Source organism: Quercus lobata, chromosome 10 (assembly GCF_001633185.2).
Source record: "Quercus lobata isolate SW786 chromosome 10, ValleyOak3.0 Primary Assembly, whole genome shotgun sequence".
Taxonomy (NCBI): Eukaryota; Viridiplantae; Streptophyta; class Magnoliopsida; order Fagales; family Fagaceae; genus Quercus; species Quercus lobata.
Window position 1 is genome coordinate 32,288,426 of NC_044913.1, and position 21,221 is coordinate 32,309,646.

Sequence of the window (21,221 nt, forward strand, 5' to 3'; positions counted from 1 at the left end):
CTTCTCAAGTTGGTGATTAAGTCACGTACTAGGATCTGCGCATCTATTGGTTATTTATGTACTGGGAGCCGTGCATTGAAAATGAGAGATTGTCACTACAGAACAAGTTCAATTGGGTATTAGGGTAAGGATTTAACTATAGGTTGGTATAAGGTACTGGGATTCCTTTACTTGTAACTGCTTGTTGTGATAATAGTGAATTCTCGGGAGTGGTAACCTTAAAATCACTTGGTAGGGTTTTTATCTTGTAGGTTTTCCTCATTCAAAAAAAAATCACCGTATCAATTTAATTTCCGCTGCATATTTAGTTTAATTGGTGATTTGTTTATGCTGCCATGCATATTGTATGTTAATCTAATTAATTAATCAACTTGGGTAATTAATTGGTTAATCTATCACAATGGGTCAATACATTCTTGGCCTGTCAAGCTTATACTCTTTTGGTTTTTAATCTAATTCTTTCGATCTTTGTAGGACTCTTCATGCATTAGATGCTTCATTATCATGCATTTGTGCATCAGGCATCTCTTTATATGTAGTGTTTTTGTTTTTGTTGTTGATCTTACTTTATTGCTTTGTTTTTTAGTGTGTTGAAAAATTCAAAAACCCGTAAAAAGTAAAAATCTCAAAAAGTTTGATCGATTGTGTTGTGTATATCACATATTGAGTTTGGCCTAGTACTGCCGTACTAATGGCGTAGTGTATTTATGAGTTTAGCTTGTTATGTATGCACATTTTTAAGTTTGAGTGACATCTAGAAATCTAGTTTGATTATTGTAAATAGATCTTCAAGCTTGTCATGAATGATTAGTCAATAGTCTTGCTTGATCTTGATACATGCATAGACTTGTGCCTATATATTTCCTTACATTTATTTTTTTTCAAAAAGCTTTACAAACATAAATCTCTAAAAGAGAAAGAGCTGAAAAATCCTTGCTTCAAAAACTAGTTTGATTAGGAAAAGGTGGAGCAAAAATGTATTCAAAAATGTATGGTGCCAAAGCCAAAGAGTTATTCATCAAAGAAATATATAAAATTTCATGGCATCGCTTCTCAAAAATTGAGTTGTATTGATCAAAAGTATGAAAAATGGAAGCCAAATGAAAAGCTTTCAATCAATTGTAAACACTTTAGTGGGGGGTCATATATGTTCATTTCTACTAGTGAGATAGATCACTTACCTTTGTGCTAGTTGTGTATAACTTGATTAAATTGATCATTAAAATTTCATACTAGACTATTGACTAGTTCATACTTGATTCACACACACAACACACAAGTCTAATGTTTAATGAATGCCTATTTCATTTGTGTGATTGTACGTGTTCAACAATATGTGGATTAAACCAAAATGATTTTTGATCAAGAATGGTGACCTTAAAATTACCTTGTGGGGTTTTTGCCGTATAGGTTTTCCCCATTCGAAAACAAATCACCGTGTCAATTTAATTTTAGCTACATATTTAGTTTAATTGGTGATTTCTTTGTGTTGCCACGCATATTGTATGTTAATCTGATTAATTAATCAACTTGGCTAATTAATTGATTAATCTATCACGAAGGGTCAATACATTTTTGGCCTGTCAAGTGGTATCAGAGCAGGCACACTCTGATTAGATTTTAATCTTTGCTGTGTGTTTTAGCACAAATTCAAGCTTTCATACTAAAAGAAGAGAAAGAGTGATCATTCCCGAGACCAGTTTTATTAGATGCAGCCTTTTGGAAATTTAGCATATCATCCAGCTTCACACTTGAAGCTTTTTCTAATTAAGCTCTCACATAAAACGACTTTGCACCCAGTTTCTTCTTCTCAATTAGGAAGTTGTTTTCAAACTTGCTTTGATGGTTTGACTTCGTCAAATTTAGTTTCTTCTCCAACTCTTCACTTAGCTTCCTTGTGGCTAGCCTATAAAGCTTTTCATGCTTCTCAAAAATCTTGTAAAGCTTTGAGTAGGCAATACAGATATCATCTTTTTCATCCATCTTCTCAAACTTGGACTCCATTAGATCCTCTTCTTCATCAATCAATTCTTTGGATTCCTTGGTGGAATCAATAGTAGCTATGAAGGCACTAGCTATTCCTTCTTGATCACTATCCTCTGAATTTGCTTCTGGTTAGGTATCACTCAAGGTGGTAGCTAGGGCTTTGCTCTTGCCAATTGATTTGAGATAAGTAAGGCATTCTTGCTTCATGTGTTTGTACCTTTGACACCCATAACATTTTGGACCAGCTGGAGTGTTGTTGCTTTGTCCAACTTCTTTGGATTCTCTCTTGAAATATCTTGAGACTTAAATTGAGAGAATCTTGACTGTTTACGATCCTTGTCATTTGCCTTGACATTCACATTCTTGATGAACTTTTTGAATTTTCTTGTAATGTAAGATTTAAATTTTGAGTTCTCATCTTCAAACAACTCATCTTCTTCATCACTCTTGGCTTTTAAAGCCATATTCTTGCTCTTGCTTTCCTTGCCAATCCCTATTAAACCTAATTCATAGGTTTTCAAATTCCTAATCAACTCTATCAAAGGAATGGTGTCAATGTCCTTTGGTTCTTCTATGGCGGTGATCTTAGCATGGAACCACTCTGGAAGAGATCTGAGGATTTTCCTTACAATCTTAGGCTTTAGAATCTTTTCACCTATGTTGAATGTTGAATTCACTATATCCTTTAGCTTGGCATAGAATTCATCAAATGACTCATTGCCATCTATCCTTATTTCTTCAAAGCTAGTAGTGAGCCTTTGAAGTTTAGAATCTTTCATAGCTTTAGTGCCTTCATAAGGGTTTTGAAGAATTTTCCAAGCTTCCTTAGCACTCTTAGTGAATGAGATCTTCTTAAACTCCTCATTAGTCACAACACTAAACAAGGCATTCATCACTTGATTGTTGAAATTTACAGCTTTGATCTTTTCATCATCCCAAGACGCTAGTGGATCAGTAGGTTTGGTCCATCCAACCTCAACAGCCAGCCACACCTTTTCATCTAAAAACTGCAAAAAAAACTCTCATGCATACCTTCCAATCAACATAGTTAGAAACATCAAATAAATGGGGTATAATCAATGATTGTCCATGATCCATAACAACATGGATTAATGGATCACACAGCAAAGATTAAAATCAAATCAGAGTGTGTCCACTCTAATACCACTTGTTGGGTTAAGATAGATTGACCCCGGTTAATTAATTCAATTACCTAAGTTGATTAATTAGGTCAAATTATATGCAAATTGTAGAGACAAAAAAAATCACCAAATAAACTAAATGCAGTGGAAATTAAATTGACACAGTGATTTGTTGACAAATAGAGAAAACCTCTCTCAAGGAAAAAAATCCACCGGGTGAATTTAAGGTCACCATTCTCAAGAATCTACTAATCAATAATCAAGCAGTTAGTATAATGAATCTTACCACTACCCTAGCCTATACCAAAATACCAACCTACAGTTGAACCTTTGCTTCAATACCCAATTGGACTTAATCATGCAGCAGACTTTTTTCTTTTGTTGCACAAATCTCCAATCTGTGACTAACTCCTTTACATGGATTCCAGTATGTGACTAACTCTAGCAACTTAATTGATTGTTGTTGGCTGAAAAAATTTTCATTGAATAAATGATGAAGATTAAGAAGCACTTAATTACAAAACCTTAAGGCACACAAATGCAGTAGCTTCTCACATAGTGTATAAGTTCTAGGTCTCTGTTTCTATAAGTGATGACTTTTAAAATAAGCCATATATATTACTAGGGTTGTAAGAAGAGAAACTCTAATCATTCAAGTCATCATGGGCCGAATTTTAGATTTGAGATTTCTGAAATCGTAGATCTCGATAGATCGAGTTTATGTTGAGCTTCTCCATTAATCTTCGATAGCAGCATCTGTTGAGCACGTGTCAAGATTTAATGAAACTACAACTTTTCTTCACTTGTTTCTTGGATCAACTTTCATGTCTTTAATGATACCACTTGATATGTTTGAACAACATATTACTTAATATATTAAATCCAACTTAGATCTATCTAATTATAAGTAAAGTGTGTTTTGTCAAAGGATTAGTCAATTACATAAAAAATATGACCCTAACAGGCAAATATAGGGTTGGGTTGGAATGAGTTGACAAACACTGTTACTGGCCCTAAGTAGGTGTGGGTTATCTTTCTTTGTTTGTGCCAAATAAATAATCTAATACATGTTGTTTGACTTAATTTTACACATTTGTTGTAGGAAAATCTTAAAGTAGTGAAATTCAGAAAAAAAAAAAAATGAAAAAGAAAAAGATGTGAGTACTATGATAAACTAAAGCAATTGTTCAAGAAAAGTGCAACTAGTGTCCTTCAAATTTCTTCAAACAAACCAGCCCCAGATAATGAGCGTGCTCTAAACGAGGAGTCTGGTAATGTTTGCGTATCTATTGACCTCGATGATAATTTCTATACACCAAACATGGGAAATATAACTCAGGATGCGGAGGAAATAGGTGTTGAGGAGCAAACCCAATGTGCTGATAAAGCGTCAAATTAATGCAACGAGCAAGCTCTAAGGGGAGAAGGTTGCACCTGTCCTTACACTATCATGCACCTCATTTTCCCCACTTGTTGATTCAGACTTCCATGAGGCTAATGCCACATGTCACAGCTAGCTAGCTCACGCTATGTCTGCCCAGTGTATCTTACTTGCCATATTAGTGATATGCCATTTACCACCTTAGCAGAGTCCTCTTTTCACTCTGACAAACTTGATCTCATATACGGTTCCTAACTCAAATTAACCCATTTGGGTCCAATATACCCAAAATTCACCAACCCACTTACAAATTCATTTCACATTATGCCAATCTATCATCCATGCAATTAAGTTCAATGTCACTTTCCAAGGATCTTCACGCAACTTATGTTTAAACTCAAGGCATCATCAAGCTTCTACCTTGATTTTGAAGGGAGTGTTAAAGATATTAATTTATATTAGTTTATTTTATAATGGCTCAAGAGACTCAATTTAGTGTAATGCCCAATTAGGGTAAATTGTAGCTCGTAGCTCCTAGTCTTTATATATGCCCGGCATAGGGTTCATTGTAAATAAAAATTTGGAATTTAGTAAACAAATAGAGATTGATAGATTTGAGAAAACAAATAGGTTTATAGTAAAGAATCACGTCTTTCGACAAATGGTATACTCCATTAGGTCCAACAATTAACCCTTCTACCGTATATATTACACAAACCGCTAGTAATAGGAGCTAGACCGTCTTAGTATTAGCCTATAAATATTGTTCATGAAAATAAGGCAGTTAATTAATGAGCGGAGAGCAGGATTAGTGGTGCATTTTGTTGAGAAACTTGGACCTGAAGCATTATTAGAGGTAGTATAAGAAAGAAGGAAGTTTGTCTGAGAATCTGTAAAAGAGAAAGTGAAAATGACCCAAAGAGAAAGGACTTTGAATCCTTTTGTATATAAATCATGATGGTAGTAGTGCTAAGAGAAAAGAGTTTACAAGGATAGAAGAAAGGAAAGAAATGGCACCGGTCGGACTACCTCCTGGTTTTAGGTTCCATCCGACCGACGAAGAGCTTGTGAATTATTATCTCAAGAGGAAAATCAACGGCCAAGAAATCGAACTTGACATTATTCCTGAGGTTGATCTCTACAAATGCGAACCATGGGAGTTAGCAGGTATGATCCTCCACCTCACACTCCAACTTCAATATTGATTTTTTATCTCTTTGATTCTTTTTCTGTATGGTTTCTGTGTTAGATTGCATTAAGCATCAGAATGCCATTCTATTGAGTACCAGTCAGATGATAGGGTACATACATAAGGTTCTTTTAGTATTTTTGTCTTTTTTAAAGCAAGCAGGAAAGTCCATTCATTAATTTGACACCCGCCATCAAAGATTGCCATGTCTTGGGATGCCGTTCTTCCTTTCATTCTTTCTTTATTTCTTTACAGATTTCCTCTTATTTTACTGAATTAAGTATTCGATATTCATTCAGAAACAAAATAAAAATAAAAATTGTGTTTGTTGTATTGCTATTATAAGAGTAAATACTCTATGTTTTTTTGAAATTTTGCTATAAATTATTGTAGAAAAATCATTTTTGCCAAGTAGAGACCCAGAATGGTACTTCTTTGGACCCCGGGATCGAAAATACCCAAATGGATTTAGAACAAATAGAGCAACTCGAGCAGGATATTGGAAATCAACTGGAAAGGACAGAAGGGTTACATGCCAGAGCCGACCCATTGGAATGAAGAAGACGTTGGTTTACTACAGAGGACGAGCGCCTCAGGGGATTAGAACTGACTGGGTTATGCATGAATATCGCCTTGACGACAAGGAATGTGAGGACCCCTCCGGAATTCAGGTACCTACATTCATGATGCATGCTTTTGCTTTGTGGTCTTAGACCGTATTATTGATCCTTGATAATATTATTGATAAATGCACTGTCAATCTAAAAGAGTAATAACATTGTTCCACATATGGCGCTGCTCTGTGATTAGTCACTATGGCTCTTAAACAAAAATATTGTTGTCCCATATTAGGTTTATATTCATTATCATCGTCAACAACAACAACATATATAATATAATATGCACTTTTTCTAGTGCGATCGATGACACTTCGGCTGATCAACTAATAGTTTCTTGATTTACTAATTAAACTACTGCAACATGGAGAACAAAAGAACTGAAAAATCCACATCTAATAATACTCTTGATCAAAATACTTTGCTTTTGATGGAGAAAATTTCATCCTTCCAAGCCGCCTCCTCCAACAGCAAAAAAACTAATCAGTGGCATGGAAATACCCCTCCTAAAGACCAATGTTGTGATGAATTGAGAAATTCAATTTATCTCACATTTCTGTGTATTTTTGGGTCATAATTGGCCGGATAAGTGATAAATTAGTAACGAATATTGAATTCATAAGGATTTTCAACAAAAGCTTTTCATTCATGGCACCATTTTCCAAAGTGAGTTTTCTTGTGTCAATACTCCTTTTAGCATCAATCCCCAACCAAATTCATCCTAACTCTTACCCTCTTTTTCTGTTTTTGGGCAAAAGACATTGTAATAGTAATTATATTACTAGAAAATTATTCACTTCATTTTACTTTATGATTTCCACTCTATTATTACTAGTACATTTTTTATTTTCCACATAAATGTTACTATTTGACTTGAAAAGCATGATGTCCGATGCTTATCCCGGTGAGAAAAGCATTTTTCCTTGCTTTTCTCCCCAATCTCTTTTATACCAAAGGACAGAAAGAAAGCTGAAGCTTCACCAATTGCCATTATATATGCTAGATCACTGTTTAATTAATTACAACCACAGCAGCAATGACAATTAAACCTAATAATTACTAACGGCAGTATGAACATAGATAAGGCGTGTGTGGTAACGTGAGAAGTGCATGACGTGCATGCAAAGTTAGGGTCTCTCTCTCTCTCTCTCCTTTGTAATTTTTTTATTAATATTTATAATATAAACAAAAATGCCTGACATATTCGTTGCTTGCATTGGTCTTAGATCTCTTAAGTGACAAAGTGTTGCTTCACTTTGTCTTTCTCTAGTAAGACAAAAGTACCATCCCCGAATGACCCGAATCCCAGCTCAAACCATATTATTAATCTATTTTATCAACTTTTTAATATTCTCTGATCTACAAAATGTAGATTCTATGACTATTGTTATGCACTCCAAAAGCGTCATCCCTATCACTTTCACGGTGTAAGAAGGTGTCGGCTGCTTTTTACTTTATTCCAAACATTAAAACAACAAGCCAGTCGATATCAATCAAATTATTCATCCTCTAATTATGTATTGTAGCAAGAAATGTATCCTTTCCAAGGGTTATGGATTTGGATTTAAAAGATTTCAATCAATATATTGTATTAGAAATTTCAATACATTGTGAATTATTCTCTCCAACATATATGATGGGTTTCACAAGCAAAAGTATTGCAATGCTTCACCCTATTGTAATAGTTAAACAATTAGTCTTACATACACAAGCACTGAGGAAGCCACTGACTATACGAAAGATGGAAGATTTTCTGCTACTTCAGTTCTATACTAATACAATAATTCTTGTTAGAGTAACAATTTACGCATCAGTTTCAGCCCCAATTATTGACTGACTGCTTTAAACTTTATTTGGCCTTGGATACAGGCTTTAAATAATATCCATAAGGATGTTATATATATATAGAAGACTTACAATTTAATAAACCAGCTTTAGTCTTTATTTGCCTCTCTGTCGCGCTCTCTTCTCTCTCACAACACTTGTCATATAGAAAAACAAAAATGTATAAAACGTAAAGCATTTTGCTTTAGATACACTTATAATAATTGGTTACCTGCAGGATACGTATGCGCTTTGTCGCGTGTTCAAGAAAAATGGAATCTGTTCTGAAGTAGAAGAGCAAGGGCAATGTAGTTTATCATTACTTGAGAGCTCACAGGGTGTAATAAATGAGTATGAAACCATGTCTCCAGATGTTACCATGGCATCATCATCATGCTTGGATGAGGAAGACAAAGATGATTCGTGGATGCAGTTCATCACAGACGATGCATGGTGTTCTTCTAACGCAGCTGTGGGTGGTGGTGGTGGTGAAGAAGTCTCTCGCGTGGCATTCACAAATTAAACCATCTAGTAGCATGCACGATTGGAGGCCAATAACATTAAAAAAGAAAATATTGGATATAATAAGACACTATTCGAAAACAGTTTCTAAGATTTTTCAATTTTCATATGTAGATTAATTATCTCTAATTGAATTTGATGGTTTGGTTGGGTTGCTTCAATAGGGTCAATTTATCGGATGACTCTATGGAGAGTCTTTTTTTTTTTTTTTTAATTTTTTTTTTTCTCTTGAGATTTGCCTCTTCTTCGTGGCAATTTGGGTGTTACTTGTGGAATAAAAGGACATAAGTGTTACTTATCGTTGTTTTTGATATTTAGAATGGCCGAATGCATGGGCCGGGTATATATACACCACCTAATTTGCAGTCTTCTAACCTTCAGAGTCTTATGTATCCAATGCATGGGCCGGGTATAAATCTTCATACATATATTCATTAGAGAAAAAATTGAGATTTTGCGGTGGTGTTGTGCGACAAATTAAATTTGGAGCAAATAGTCTTTGTTATTTGTAAAAGCCTGATAATGATGTGCCTTCCGACGAATCGGAAGACTTGGAACAAACCAAACTCTACCTTGGCATAATTTTATAGATGCATTTTACCACCAAATTCTCAAAATCAAGAAAACCCTAATCCCACCTCAATGATGTTCCCAAAATGCAACGTGCAGACATCAAATAACATGATGCACCAAACCAAAAAGAAACCATGATAACAAGAAAACCAAAATATTTTATGAGGCAAGTATCACACAAACAAAGCATAGGGTACAGTCATTAAATACTCCTCTCAATTAAGTGAATGTCAACTAGGCTTTTGTAGCATGAAGCATAAATCAAAGATATGGATAAAAATCATGGAACAATGGATGCTTGAGATGGGAACCTACAATGCCTGAGTTAGCAAGCAAGATTCTTAAATTCGAAATGGCAAAAAGGAAACATATTGAATTCAACATCAAGGATTTACTACTGTCTACCAAAGCAAGCTTAACAAATAAATCATATTGATAATTATGTTTTGTCAATGACCAAATCACGTAGCTGTATTGAGTTTCATACTTGTATTAACAAATTTATTTAAGATAATTTAAGGGTTGGACAACCATGGCAACAACTAAACAAGCACAAAACGGTAACTAGGATAACGAATTACAACCGAATTTCAAGATAGTTGCTTAAAGGCACTTAAACCAATTCATTGAGCTTAAGGTACACACAATTTAAAGATTCCATAAGTCATAAACCAACATATTTGGACTTAAAACATGCTAAACATAAAGTTCCAATATGTTTTAGACCGCGGTAGCATGATGACGTAAATGAAATCTAAAGCCATGACCGACTCATCTTTGCAAAAGTTGTTATAATGAGTCATAAACATGATTCGATGCTGAAATTTTAATTAGAAAAGAAAAAGACACTCAAGATTTTTTTACTACCAAGAGGATTAATTTTGGTCCAAGCATTAGAAATAATATACACAACCAAGAAAACTTAAAGGACTATCAAGTACACAAGCTGTCACTTGCATACAAAATCAATGAACAAGAAAGGAAACATCGTTTGATTGGACTGTAATCATTGAAAGAACTCATGGAATAGCTAAACAATTCAAATACATGACTAGAAAGAATAGAACATGAAGAGAATTCCTTACCAAAAGCTCAAGCATAAACTACAATACAAATCAGAAACAGATTTAGTGCTTGATGCATAAATATTGTCCAATTTACATTAGGTATTCAGAAAATGAAGTTGCAACTACATAATTAAGTCAATTCCCCTACAAACACCATACATTCCCCTACAATTCCTGTCTATCCCATTAGGAACCACTAGGTTCCTAACAAGTGGTATTAGAACTATTGGTCTTGATACGTGTAAAGATGACTTACAATTAGATTTACAAAAAGTGCAGAGAATGTTCAACAAAGTTTTCGAGAATTTCAAGGCTTTATGCAAATCTCACAAGTCTATGAAAGAAGAACTCTCAAAATTGGAGGATGTTGAGAACATGGCTGAAGAAGAGTTACAATCTCTTGATTCAATGGAACTCGGAGATCAAATTGAGTTCCAAGAACCAACAACTATTGTTACAAACCAAGATGCTGATTTCTATGTCAAAGAGGAGCTAGAAGAGTTGCAGCTTCTCGAAGGTACAAGAAATAAGTTACAACTTCTTGAATCAACTGAACTAGCCCATGGTTTTGAAGATCCATGTTTTTATGCTGTATTTTGTCTGCTCAATTTGCGTACCAAAATCTCATTTTTAACAAAATTGCAAAAATTACCTTCTTAATCATGGGACTGAGAAATTTTTTAAAACAACAGAATTTATCCCAATTGGACGATGGATTATCTCATTTTTCACGTTCAAAGTCAAAATGACTAAAATGCCATTTTTACCAATCTTTGATCAAGTTGACCAACAATCAAACCAAGTCAATTTTTTTCCTAAATGAGAATTTTCATCTTTCCATGTTAAATTTTTTTTTTTTTTCAACCATTGTTTGAATGTTGACCAAGATTGACCATGGTTAACCCACATTCTAACCTCGCTTTTTGACCCAAAAAAAAAAGAAAAAGGATTGACTGTTTGAGTGAGAAAATTTATGGTCCAAGTCATAGATGATTTATCCATTTTCAATTTGATAGTTCACAGGCCCAAATCAAATTTAAAATGAGCAAGATATAGTGGAAAAAAAATTGCTGGCTAATTAAAAGTGACAACGGGTCATTATAGTTCAATTTATTGAATTATAAGCAAACAACCTCAGAGTTGCCCAAATAAGATGTCGTTGGAAAGGGCTTGTGATGATTTTCATTTTGGAGAGCTTAATTTGCTAAAATTTCATTTAATAAAAGTCAATTTACCAAAAATCCAGGAATGTCTTTTACTATTATTATTTATTGACTCTTGTTTTTCACTACAACAAAATGTATTTTCAGTGAAGAATAAAGTACCATATAGTGACAAAATTTATATTTCATCGCTATTTATAAATTAAAAAAAAAAATAGTAACATTTAGCAACGAAAATTAGATTTCGTCGCTATATATTGTGTTGAATTAAGGGCACCAAACGAAAGCATAGGCGGGAAATTAAATTCATCTATGGCGGGAAATTAAATTCATCTGTAGCGACGAATTTGTTCATTGCTAAAAGTGTAAGTTTTTTGTGACAAAATTTTTCGTCGCTAAAGGTGTTGTTGGTCACACTATTAGTGACAAAACCGATTTCGTCGCTGAATGTGAGAAATAGCGATGAAAAGCAGTCATCGCTGAAACTGAGGTTGTATTTTTTGTAACGTTATCGGTGACAAATCTGATTTCGTCACTACAGTACGCAATAGTGACAAATCTGATTTCATCACTAAAAACTTTGTACATATACCAACCAGGTCTCTCATTTCTTTTTTTCTTTTTTCTTTTTTCATCCCACAAACCCATCTCTTTCCCTCACTCTCTCCCTCACCCAGCCTGCCGACCCACTAAGAGGCTCCCTCACCCATCCCACCGACAAGCTCGCCGCCGCCAATCCGTCATCGCCAGCTCGCCAACGAGCTCACCGCCGCTGACCCTTCCTCTCCCCTTCATCCTTCCCTCTCTCCTTCGCCCTCCCTCTCTCCTTCACCCCTCCCTCTCTCCTCCACTACCACCCCTTCATTCTTTCACCTTTCCCTCCCCCTTTTTCTCCACTACATCCCTTCTTCCTTCCCTCTATCTCCCCCCTTCCCTTACCTTCTCTTTCCATTGATTTGAAAAATGTAAGGGTTTTTTTTTTTTTTTTTTTAATCTTTTTGGTAAAATTTGGTTTGGATTTGTTTAAATGATATGGGTTTTGAGTAATTTTAAGATTTGTTAGTGTAAGTATGAATTTATAGTATTTAGTTACTTGTAATGGGTTTTTTGTTTGTTAGTTTCTTGTAATGGGTTGGATTTTTTGGTTTGATGATGTTTCTTTGTTGGGATTTTGTAGAATGGGTTTTGAGTAATTTTAAGATTTGTGAGTGTAATTATGAATTTATAGTATTTAGTTACTTGTAATGGGTTTTTGTTTTAGTTTCTTGTAATGGGTTTTTTGTTAGTTTCTTCTAATGGGATGGATTTTTTGGTTTGGTGATGTTTCTTTGTTGGGATTTTGTAGACATGGTAAATTGGTCAAGGCAAGAATGTTTTGTGTTTGGTTCTCGTCAATTTTTGGCTGGTTGAGTTGATATTAGTCACTGCTGATGTTATTGTTGTTATCATTACTATTTTATTTAGAAAGTTTGTTGGCATTCCTTTAACTTGGCATTGGCAATTTGGCATAATATATGGGGGCTTTCTATAAGATGGCCTCTTTATGCTCTTCTGAAATATAGTTTGGCACTTTCAAAAATTTTAGCTTAGAGTTACATGATTGAAGAATAAGGATTGACAAATTCTTATTGTTTTGCATAATAATGCAGGGTGGTATTGTTCGTGCACAAGGAGATGAGTTCTGGCATATGACTAAGGTGAATGAATATTGTGAGTGAAGTGGGATTTTTCTTTTTTTTGAATTGTGAATGAATATTGTTGATTTATATGTGATGGATACTATTTAATTGTTTTTAATATTTGTGAGCATTATATATCGTGATGTTGATTAGTGTTTTTGTGGTGGGTTGTCGTGTTGGAGCAAGCGGGTGGCTTGCATGGAGTTATAAGGTGGTTTAAATTCATATTATTGGGAGTGTTTTTATAGCTTTTTTTTTAATGTGAATTTCATAATGCTTTTCTTTAATAGAAGTGTTCACTGCTCATAAATATAATCTACATTTCATACACACTAAATTATTATAAGGATTATCTCAAAAACATAATTATAAGAATGAATTTCTTTTAAGTGATTCCAAGGTATTTTGATTAAGAGACTTAAACTAACCTTATTGATCACGAGTCTTGAAAACATGTACACCAACACTTTGGAGTTTTTCATAATGCTAAATTGACTTTATATAGAAGTTTTAGAAAAAGAGTCTGAATCATGACAATTTCATCTTTTATTTTATTTTACTTTTTCTAATATGCTATATGATACATTGTATCTTGCCTATTGTTAGGTTTTAAGAGTGAATCTTTCAACTTTGTCGGCTAAAAACAAACATATACGTCTTAAGAATTAAGGAATTGGTATTCCCCATACATCACATCTATTAAGTTCAAGCTAAGAATTCTAAGTAGTGTGCATTAGATAGGTGTAGTGGACACACCATTTGTGTAATAATGCCAAAACTTCTATAAATATATATATATATAATCAAGAATTTATGATTAATAGATGTAAAGTTATATGATTATAGGAGTAATGTATAATAGAAGTGTAGTACACCCATATTTGGGTCTTAAAAATCACATGAAGCCAGTTATCTAAATTTACAACCTTTATTCAATATAGAGTAATCAATCATTTGAATGGATAGTGACTATACACATTCAAAAGATTAATCAAGTGTTCAAAAAATCTTGAATACTCACAAATAAAGAGTTGATTGATCAAAAGTAAATACTAATTAGGAGTGTTTGATAGAACAAAAAGGCAGAAGCTTTATGATATATTTAATAATTTTAGCTTCATAACCAAATGTCAATTAAGCCATAATTGGACCGTGTTTTTCATTTATTTATGTACTTTAGAAGAAATTTAATGGTTTTTTGTTGAATGTGATGACAAGATTAGTAATTTTTTGGGTTGCTGTGGGGGAATAGAAAGAGGCTTCGATCTGTGAAAGTCAAAGACCAAAGCTTAGCAAACAAATCAGACTTGTACGCTTAGCTTGATCATAGTAAGTCAAATTTGTTTAAATACCTATAAAACTCTATACTTGTGATGTTTGTGATTATTTTTGTGGTGGATTATATTGTTGGAGCAAGTGGGTGGCTTGCATGGTGTTATAAGGTGGTTTAAATTCATATTGGGAGTGTTTTTAGTTTCTTGCAAATGTGAATGGACCTTGTTGATTAGATATGATGAATAATACTTTAATTGATTTCAATACTTGTAAACACTCTATACTTGTGATGTTTGTGATTGGTTTTGTGGTGGGTTGTTGTGTTGGAGCAAGCGGGTGGCTTGCATGGTGTTATAAAGTGGTTTAAATTCATATTCAAAGTGTTTTTAATTTCTTGCAAATGTGAATGGACCTTGTTAATTAGATGTGATGAATATTACTTTATTCGATTTCAATATTTGTAAGCATTGTACTTGTGATATTTGTGATTGGTTTTGTGGTGGGTTGTTAAGTTGGAGCAAGCGGGTGGCTTGCATGGTGTTATAAGGTGGTTTAAATTCATATTGGGAGTGTTTTTAGTTTCTTGTAAATGTGAATGAAACTTGTTAATTAGATGTGATGAATATTACTTTATTCGATTTCAATACTTATAAGCATTATACTTATGATGTTTGTTATTGATTTTGTGGTGGGTTGTTGTGTTGGAGCAAGTGGGTGGCTTGAATGGTGTTATAAGGTGGTTTAAATTCATATTGGGAGTGTTTTTAATTTCTTGCAAATGTGAATGGAACTTGTTAATTAGATGTGATCAATATTACTTTATTCAATTTCAATACTTGTAAGCATTGTACTTGTGATGTTTGTGATTGGTTTTGTGGTGGGTTAATGTGTTGGAGCAAGCGGGTGGCTTGCATGGTGTTATAAGGTGGTTTAAATTCATATTGGGTGTTTTTACTTTATTGTAAATGTGAATGGACCTTGTTGATTAGATGTGATGAATAGAATTTTGATTGATTTCAATACTTTTAAACACTCTATACTTGTGATGTTTATGATTGGTTTTGTGGTGGGTTGTTGTGTTGGAGCAAGCGGGCATGGTGTTATAAGGTGGTTTAAATTCATATTGGGAGTGTTTGAGTGTGTAATGTTTATTTTTTTAAGTATTAATATAGACTTGTACATTCATGAATGAGATAGAACTTTATCTAAGTAGCTTATAGATTTAGATGTTAGAATACATTATATATGAGTTGTCCTTATTTTACTAAAGTAGCATTCACCTTGTAATTGTAGTCAAACATGGATAAAAGTTAGATGACAATGGTTAAAATACCTGATGGTAGATTAAGTCATCCATATATTGAAGGGGTCAATGCATTTATTAATTTTGCAAGAGCAGTTGCGGACTTGAGTGGTAATATTCCATGCTCGTGTATTCATTATGTGAATTGCTATCGACAATCTCTTCATACTATGCGTATCCATTTGCTTCATTGTAGGATTATGCAATCTTACATTAATTAATATAATCATGAAAAATCTCATGTATTAAATGAGAACATTCATGATAATGAAATGTCGAATGGTGATCATATGGATGGTATCGGCGCCTTGGTAGATGATCGAATTAGAGGGGAACCAAGAAATGCAACTGAAGATGAGGAAGTGCGTAATTTTAACAAATTTGAGGAAGATGCAAAGTGTGAGTTGTATCCGAGTTACACTGATTATAGTATCTTGAAGTTTGTTATTGAGATGTTGAATGTAAAAGTAATGACCAACTTGAGTAATAAGGGACTTGATATGATGCTAGGATTACTGACAAAGGTTTTATCGAAAGATAACTTGGTTCCAAGGTCAACTTATGAAGCAAAGAAGATATTACATGACTTGGGCATGTCATACGAGCATATAGATGCATGCAAAAATGATTGTGCATTATTTTGGAAGGAAAATGAAAACCTTGATAAATGTTTAGTGTGTGAGGTGCCTAGGTACAAGGATACACATGCCCTAGGTAAGAAGATTCCTCATAAGATATTGTGTTACTTCCCATTGACATCGAGACTGAGGAGATTGTACATGTCAGTCCAAGAGGTAAGGACATGAGATGGTATATAGACAAACGTGTGGACGATGGGATAATGAGGCATCCGACTGATAATGAGGAGTGGAAGGAATTTGATTTGTAACATCCTAATTTTGACCTCGAACCTCGAAATGTAAGGTTGGAGTTGGCTACAGATGGATTTAACCATTTTAGGAATATGAACAACAATTATAGTGTATGGCCTATCATACTTATCCCCTATAACCTACTGCCTTGATTGGTTATAAAGGAGCCATATTTTAGGTTGTCCTTGCTATTTCTTGGTCCCTATCAACCGGAAAATGAGATTGATATATACTTGAAACCATTAGTTAACGAGTTGAAGGAGTTGTGGGAAAAATGTGTAGAAACTTATGATGCTTATAGTAAAGAATATTTTCAAATGCGTGCAACTTTGTTATGGATAATACATGACTATCCTGGATCTAGTAATGTGTTTGGGTGGAGGATAAAGGGTTATCATTCTTGTTACACTTGCAATGATGAACCAGATTCAGAAGCTTTGAAAAGTAAAGTTAGATATATTAACTTATTTTCCTATGGAAAATCGTTGGAGACATAGTTGGTTGCATAATGGTTTATCGGAGAAATGGAAGAGATCTTTAGAGTTACCAGTGGAGAAGATATAAGAGCAGCTAGATAGAATGCCAAATATAATTTTAGGAAAGCATCCAAGTAACAAGAAGAAACAACTCACTGGAGAGCCAAATTGTTCAAAGGTAAGTATTTTGTACAAGCTTCCATACTAGAAAAATAAGAAGCTTAAGCACAACATTGATATCATGCATGTGGAGAAGAACATTAGTGAGAGTACTTACGGTACTTTGTTAGGCATTGGGGGGAAAAACAAGGACACTGACAAGGCACAGATAGACTTGCAAAATATGAACTTTAGACACATGTTGCATTTGAAACAATGTCCTGATGGATCATATTACAAGCCTCGGGCTTTCTTTTCATTAAGCCCAAATGAAAGGGATTGTTTCTATGACTTTTTGAAATCAGTCAAGTATTCGAATGACTATGTAGCCAATATATCAAGGTCAGTGAATGCAAAAAATGGTAAATTATCTGGTTTGAAAAGCCATGTCTATCATGTGCTACTACAATGAATTCTTCCAATTGGGTTGTGAGGGTTTGCATATAAAGACATTAGTATTGTATTGTTTGAGTTGGGCAGTTTCTTCCAAGACTTATGTTCAAGGACCTTAAAGCGGAATGAATTGGAGAAACTAGAAGAACGTATAGTTCTTATACTATGCAAGCTTAAGAGGTTCTTTCCTCTAACATTCTTTGATGTTATGGTCCACCTTGCTGTTCACTTGCCTCGAGAAGCAATTCTAGGAGGCTCGATACAATATCGGTAAATGTACCCAATTGAAAGGTAATTAGATCCTTTGATGCATCCATCAATTGCATCTTTCCCATGTGGTATAAAATCACATACTCCAAATTTTTTTTCCTCATAGGTACCTTGGAAAATTGAAAAGATACGTTTCCTACCGAGCTCAACCAGAAGATTCAATTGCAGAGGCTTACATTCTTAATGAATGTATTAACAACTGGTCTTTGTATATTGATGGGATCGAAACTGTGCATAATCGAAGAAAAAGAAATGAAGATTTTGGTGAATTTAGTGAAGCATTGATAGTTTTTACAAAGACTGTCCGACCTACAGGTGGTAGGCAAAATGATGGCAACTTGTCTCGTGCATTTCTTGATACTACTCATTGGTACTTGTTGTACAATAGTCTTGAGCTAGAGCTTTATTTAAAGTATATGCATATATTGTTTGATCAAGTTTTGAATATTATCTGTAATGCTTAGCTGAAAATAAATCACCTTATTTTTAACAATGAACACAAAAGCACATTGTGTAATCCTATTGGAGAAGCCATAACTCAAATCCAATGACAAGAGTTTTCCAAGTGGTTCAAAGAACGTGTAAGACATTTGAAATTTAATCACACACTAATAAAAATTAAACATTTAAATAGTTTTGTCATTGGTTATTACTAATTAATATCACTTGTTGTATGTCATTATAGATGAATAAATTGAAAGTTAACGAGTCATTAGAAGCTACTAAATAGTTATGGTCATTAGCAAATGGTCCTAAGCCGTATGTGAAGGAGTACACAATTTGTATGGTCAATGGTGTAAAGTTTCATACAAAAGACCTAGACAATCATCGTGTAACCCAAAACAGTGATGTATGTGCCGAAAGGGACCATGAGGGAGAAATGCATGACTTCTATGGTCATGTGTGAAAATTTGGGAATTAGAGCATGTGTTTCACCATAAAGTTGTTTTGTTTTAGTGTGAATGGTACAATACTAGTACCAATGGTTGAAGGAGAACTATAAGAACCAATGCACACTATACAAGCATTGATGTTACAAGTCGGTGATATGAAAATGACCCTTTTATACTTCCTAGTCAAGCAAGGCAAATTTTCTACCTTAAAGATACCAAATTGGGTGAACCTTGAAAAATTGTGCAATCCATCCAACATAGGGTAGTGTTTGATGTCCTGGAAGTTGGGGGTGGAGAATTCAATGATAATACAAAAGATAGTGACGCATTCCAACAAGAAGCGATTATTGATGTTATCCCTATCAATGTTGAGGAAAATATTATTGAGTATTGTATGGGTGATGCTGAAATTGAAGTTGTTCCTGAAGGTGGAACTTCAAGAGATGCTAATCAAAATGAAAAGCATGACGACATACCTGATATTGATCTTGATATGGATTATGATATGTAGAGTTCACAACAATTGTCTTAAATGTTGTATGCTTGTCTTAAAGTTTTATACTTGTCTAAGTAGCAATTTTTTTAAAGTTTTGTGCTTATCTTGAACTTGATATGGATATTGATGTGGTCATTTGTTGTGTTGTGTTGAGTTAGTAGCAATTGTATTCAAATTTTGCACTTGTGAATTACTTGATATGGATAATGGTGTGAATTATGATATGTAAAGTTAGTAGTAATTGTACTTATCTTGAATTTGATATGGATATTGATGTGGTCATTTATTGCTTTAAGTTAGTAGCAATTGTGTTCAAATTTTGCACTTGTGAATTGCTTGATATGGATAATGGTGTAGACTATGATATGTAAAGTTAGTAGTAATTGAACTAATTTGTTTTGTACTTATCTTGAACTTGATATGGATATTGATGTGGTCATTTGTTGTGTTCAGTTAGTAGCAATTGTGTTCAAATTTTGCACTTGTGAATTGCTTGATATGGATAATGGTGTGGACTATGATGTTAAGTTAGTAGCAAATGTACTTATCTTTCATGTTAATACATAGTTTCAAAAAATGCCCAAAAAGGCCAAATACACTCATAATATACCGAGGTATAAGATGGCAAGATTGGATAGAATGAGGCAAAACCAAGAAAGAATTAATGCTTTGGGATTGAAGCACATCTCAACTTCTCTAAAAGATTCTGCTCAATTTAATTATGCAAAAGGGAAAAGAAGTAAAGCTAATGTTGTGGTAGATGATGATTATGTACCACCTATTGGTGACGAAGACAATGATGATGAGTCACCTAATTTTTTAATCCACAAGGTACTATAAATGTGATGTATTGTTTGCTACAATAGATGTTAATGTTATTAGAATTATTACATTATGTAAAGTTGTAATTTACAACTAGTTTATGTTGGCTTTAATTCCATGCCAAATTTGATTATAATTTTGTTCAATCTTATGTACCATATATTTTATGTGGGATTTATTTGTAAGGATTATGTGTGAAAACTCAAGGCAATTGAAGACTAAAGCAGTTTTCGCGGGTAGCTCGCAAGTAGGCTTCTCGCGAAGTGAAGCATGTGCCTTGCACATGACTAGAATGTAAAGAGTCAGGATAGGATGGAGACAGCTAGTTTTTGCGAATGTCTCACGAGTAAGGTCTTCCCGCGAGATACCCGCAAAACAATTTGTTTTGCTAAATTGTCATATCTGATACATATTATCTGTACCCATATTATATATACCCCCATTACCCACAAATGTTGAGGAGTGCTTCTGAGAGAAAACCCTAGCCACTATCCTTGAAAGTTAAAGACTGTTATACCCAATTTCTCTACACAATCTATTGTGGTTTTTCCTCAACTCCTACCTCTCCATTTTCATATCCTTGAGAGGTTGATAGCCCAAACACTTACCACACCCATTCTAAGTGTCAAGTGAGGTTTTGGTGTTGCTAGGAAGCATTGGAAGAAGCCAAGTTTTGGTGGATGCAATCAGGCATATTGCGGGATCTGGAGAGCTAGACAAGACATGGTTCCAAGAAGCCTTGTTGGAGTAGGAGCTTGGAGGGCTTAGGTTCATTGGGTAGATTAGGCTTGGAGGGTCTCTTGCTATTCATGTATCCTAATTGATTGTTTAGTGGATCAATTTACCGCTTAGAGGGTGGCAGAGAGGTTTTACGCCGGGTACTTCGGTTTCCTTTTCGATAACATATCGGCATGTTATCTTGTATTTGCATTCTTCTTCCCTACTCTTTTAGCTTTCATTTTACTGTTGTGATTTGTTGAATATGGCTTAGAGTAGTTATATTGTTTGTACACTCGCATTTACTCTATTTTGCACTTAGTTTAAGTAAGAGTAAAATCAATCGAGCAGTTATCTTTAATTTGGGGGTCTAAACAGCTCTTGTGTTTTAATACAAATCTG

The 21,221-nt window shown here is 34.1% G+C and overlaps 1 protein-coding gene across 1 annotated transcript; it reads left to right on the top strand.

Moving 5' to 3' along the window:
* Window positions 1-5,503: 5,503 nt before the first annotated feature.
* Window positions 5,504-8,817, top strand: LOC115965978 (NAC domain-containing protein 86-like). The gene is made up of 3 exons (XM_031085314.1): window positions 5,504-5,676; window positions 6,092-6,369; window positions 8,378-8,817. The coding sequence occupies exons 1-3, from the start codon at window positions 5,520-5,522 to the stop codon at window positions 8,660-8,662; spliced, it is 720 nt and encodes a 239-aa protein (XP_030941174.1). The 5' UTR covers window positions 5,504-5,519; the 3' UTR covers window positions 8,663-8,817.
* The last annotated feature ends 12,404 nt before the right edge of the window (window positions 8,818-21,221 follow it).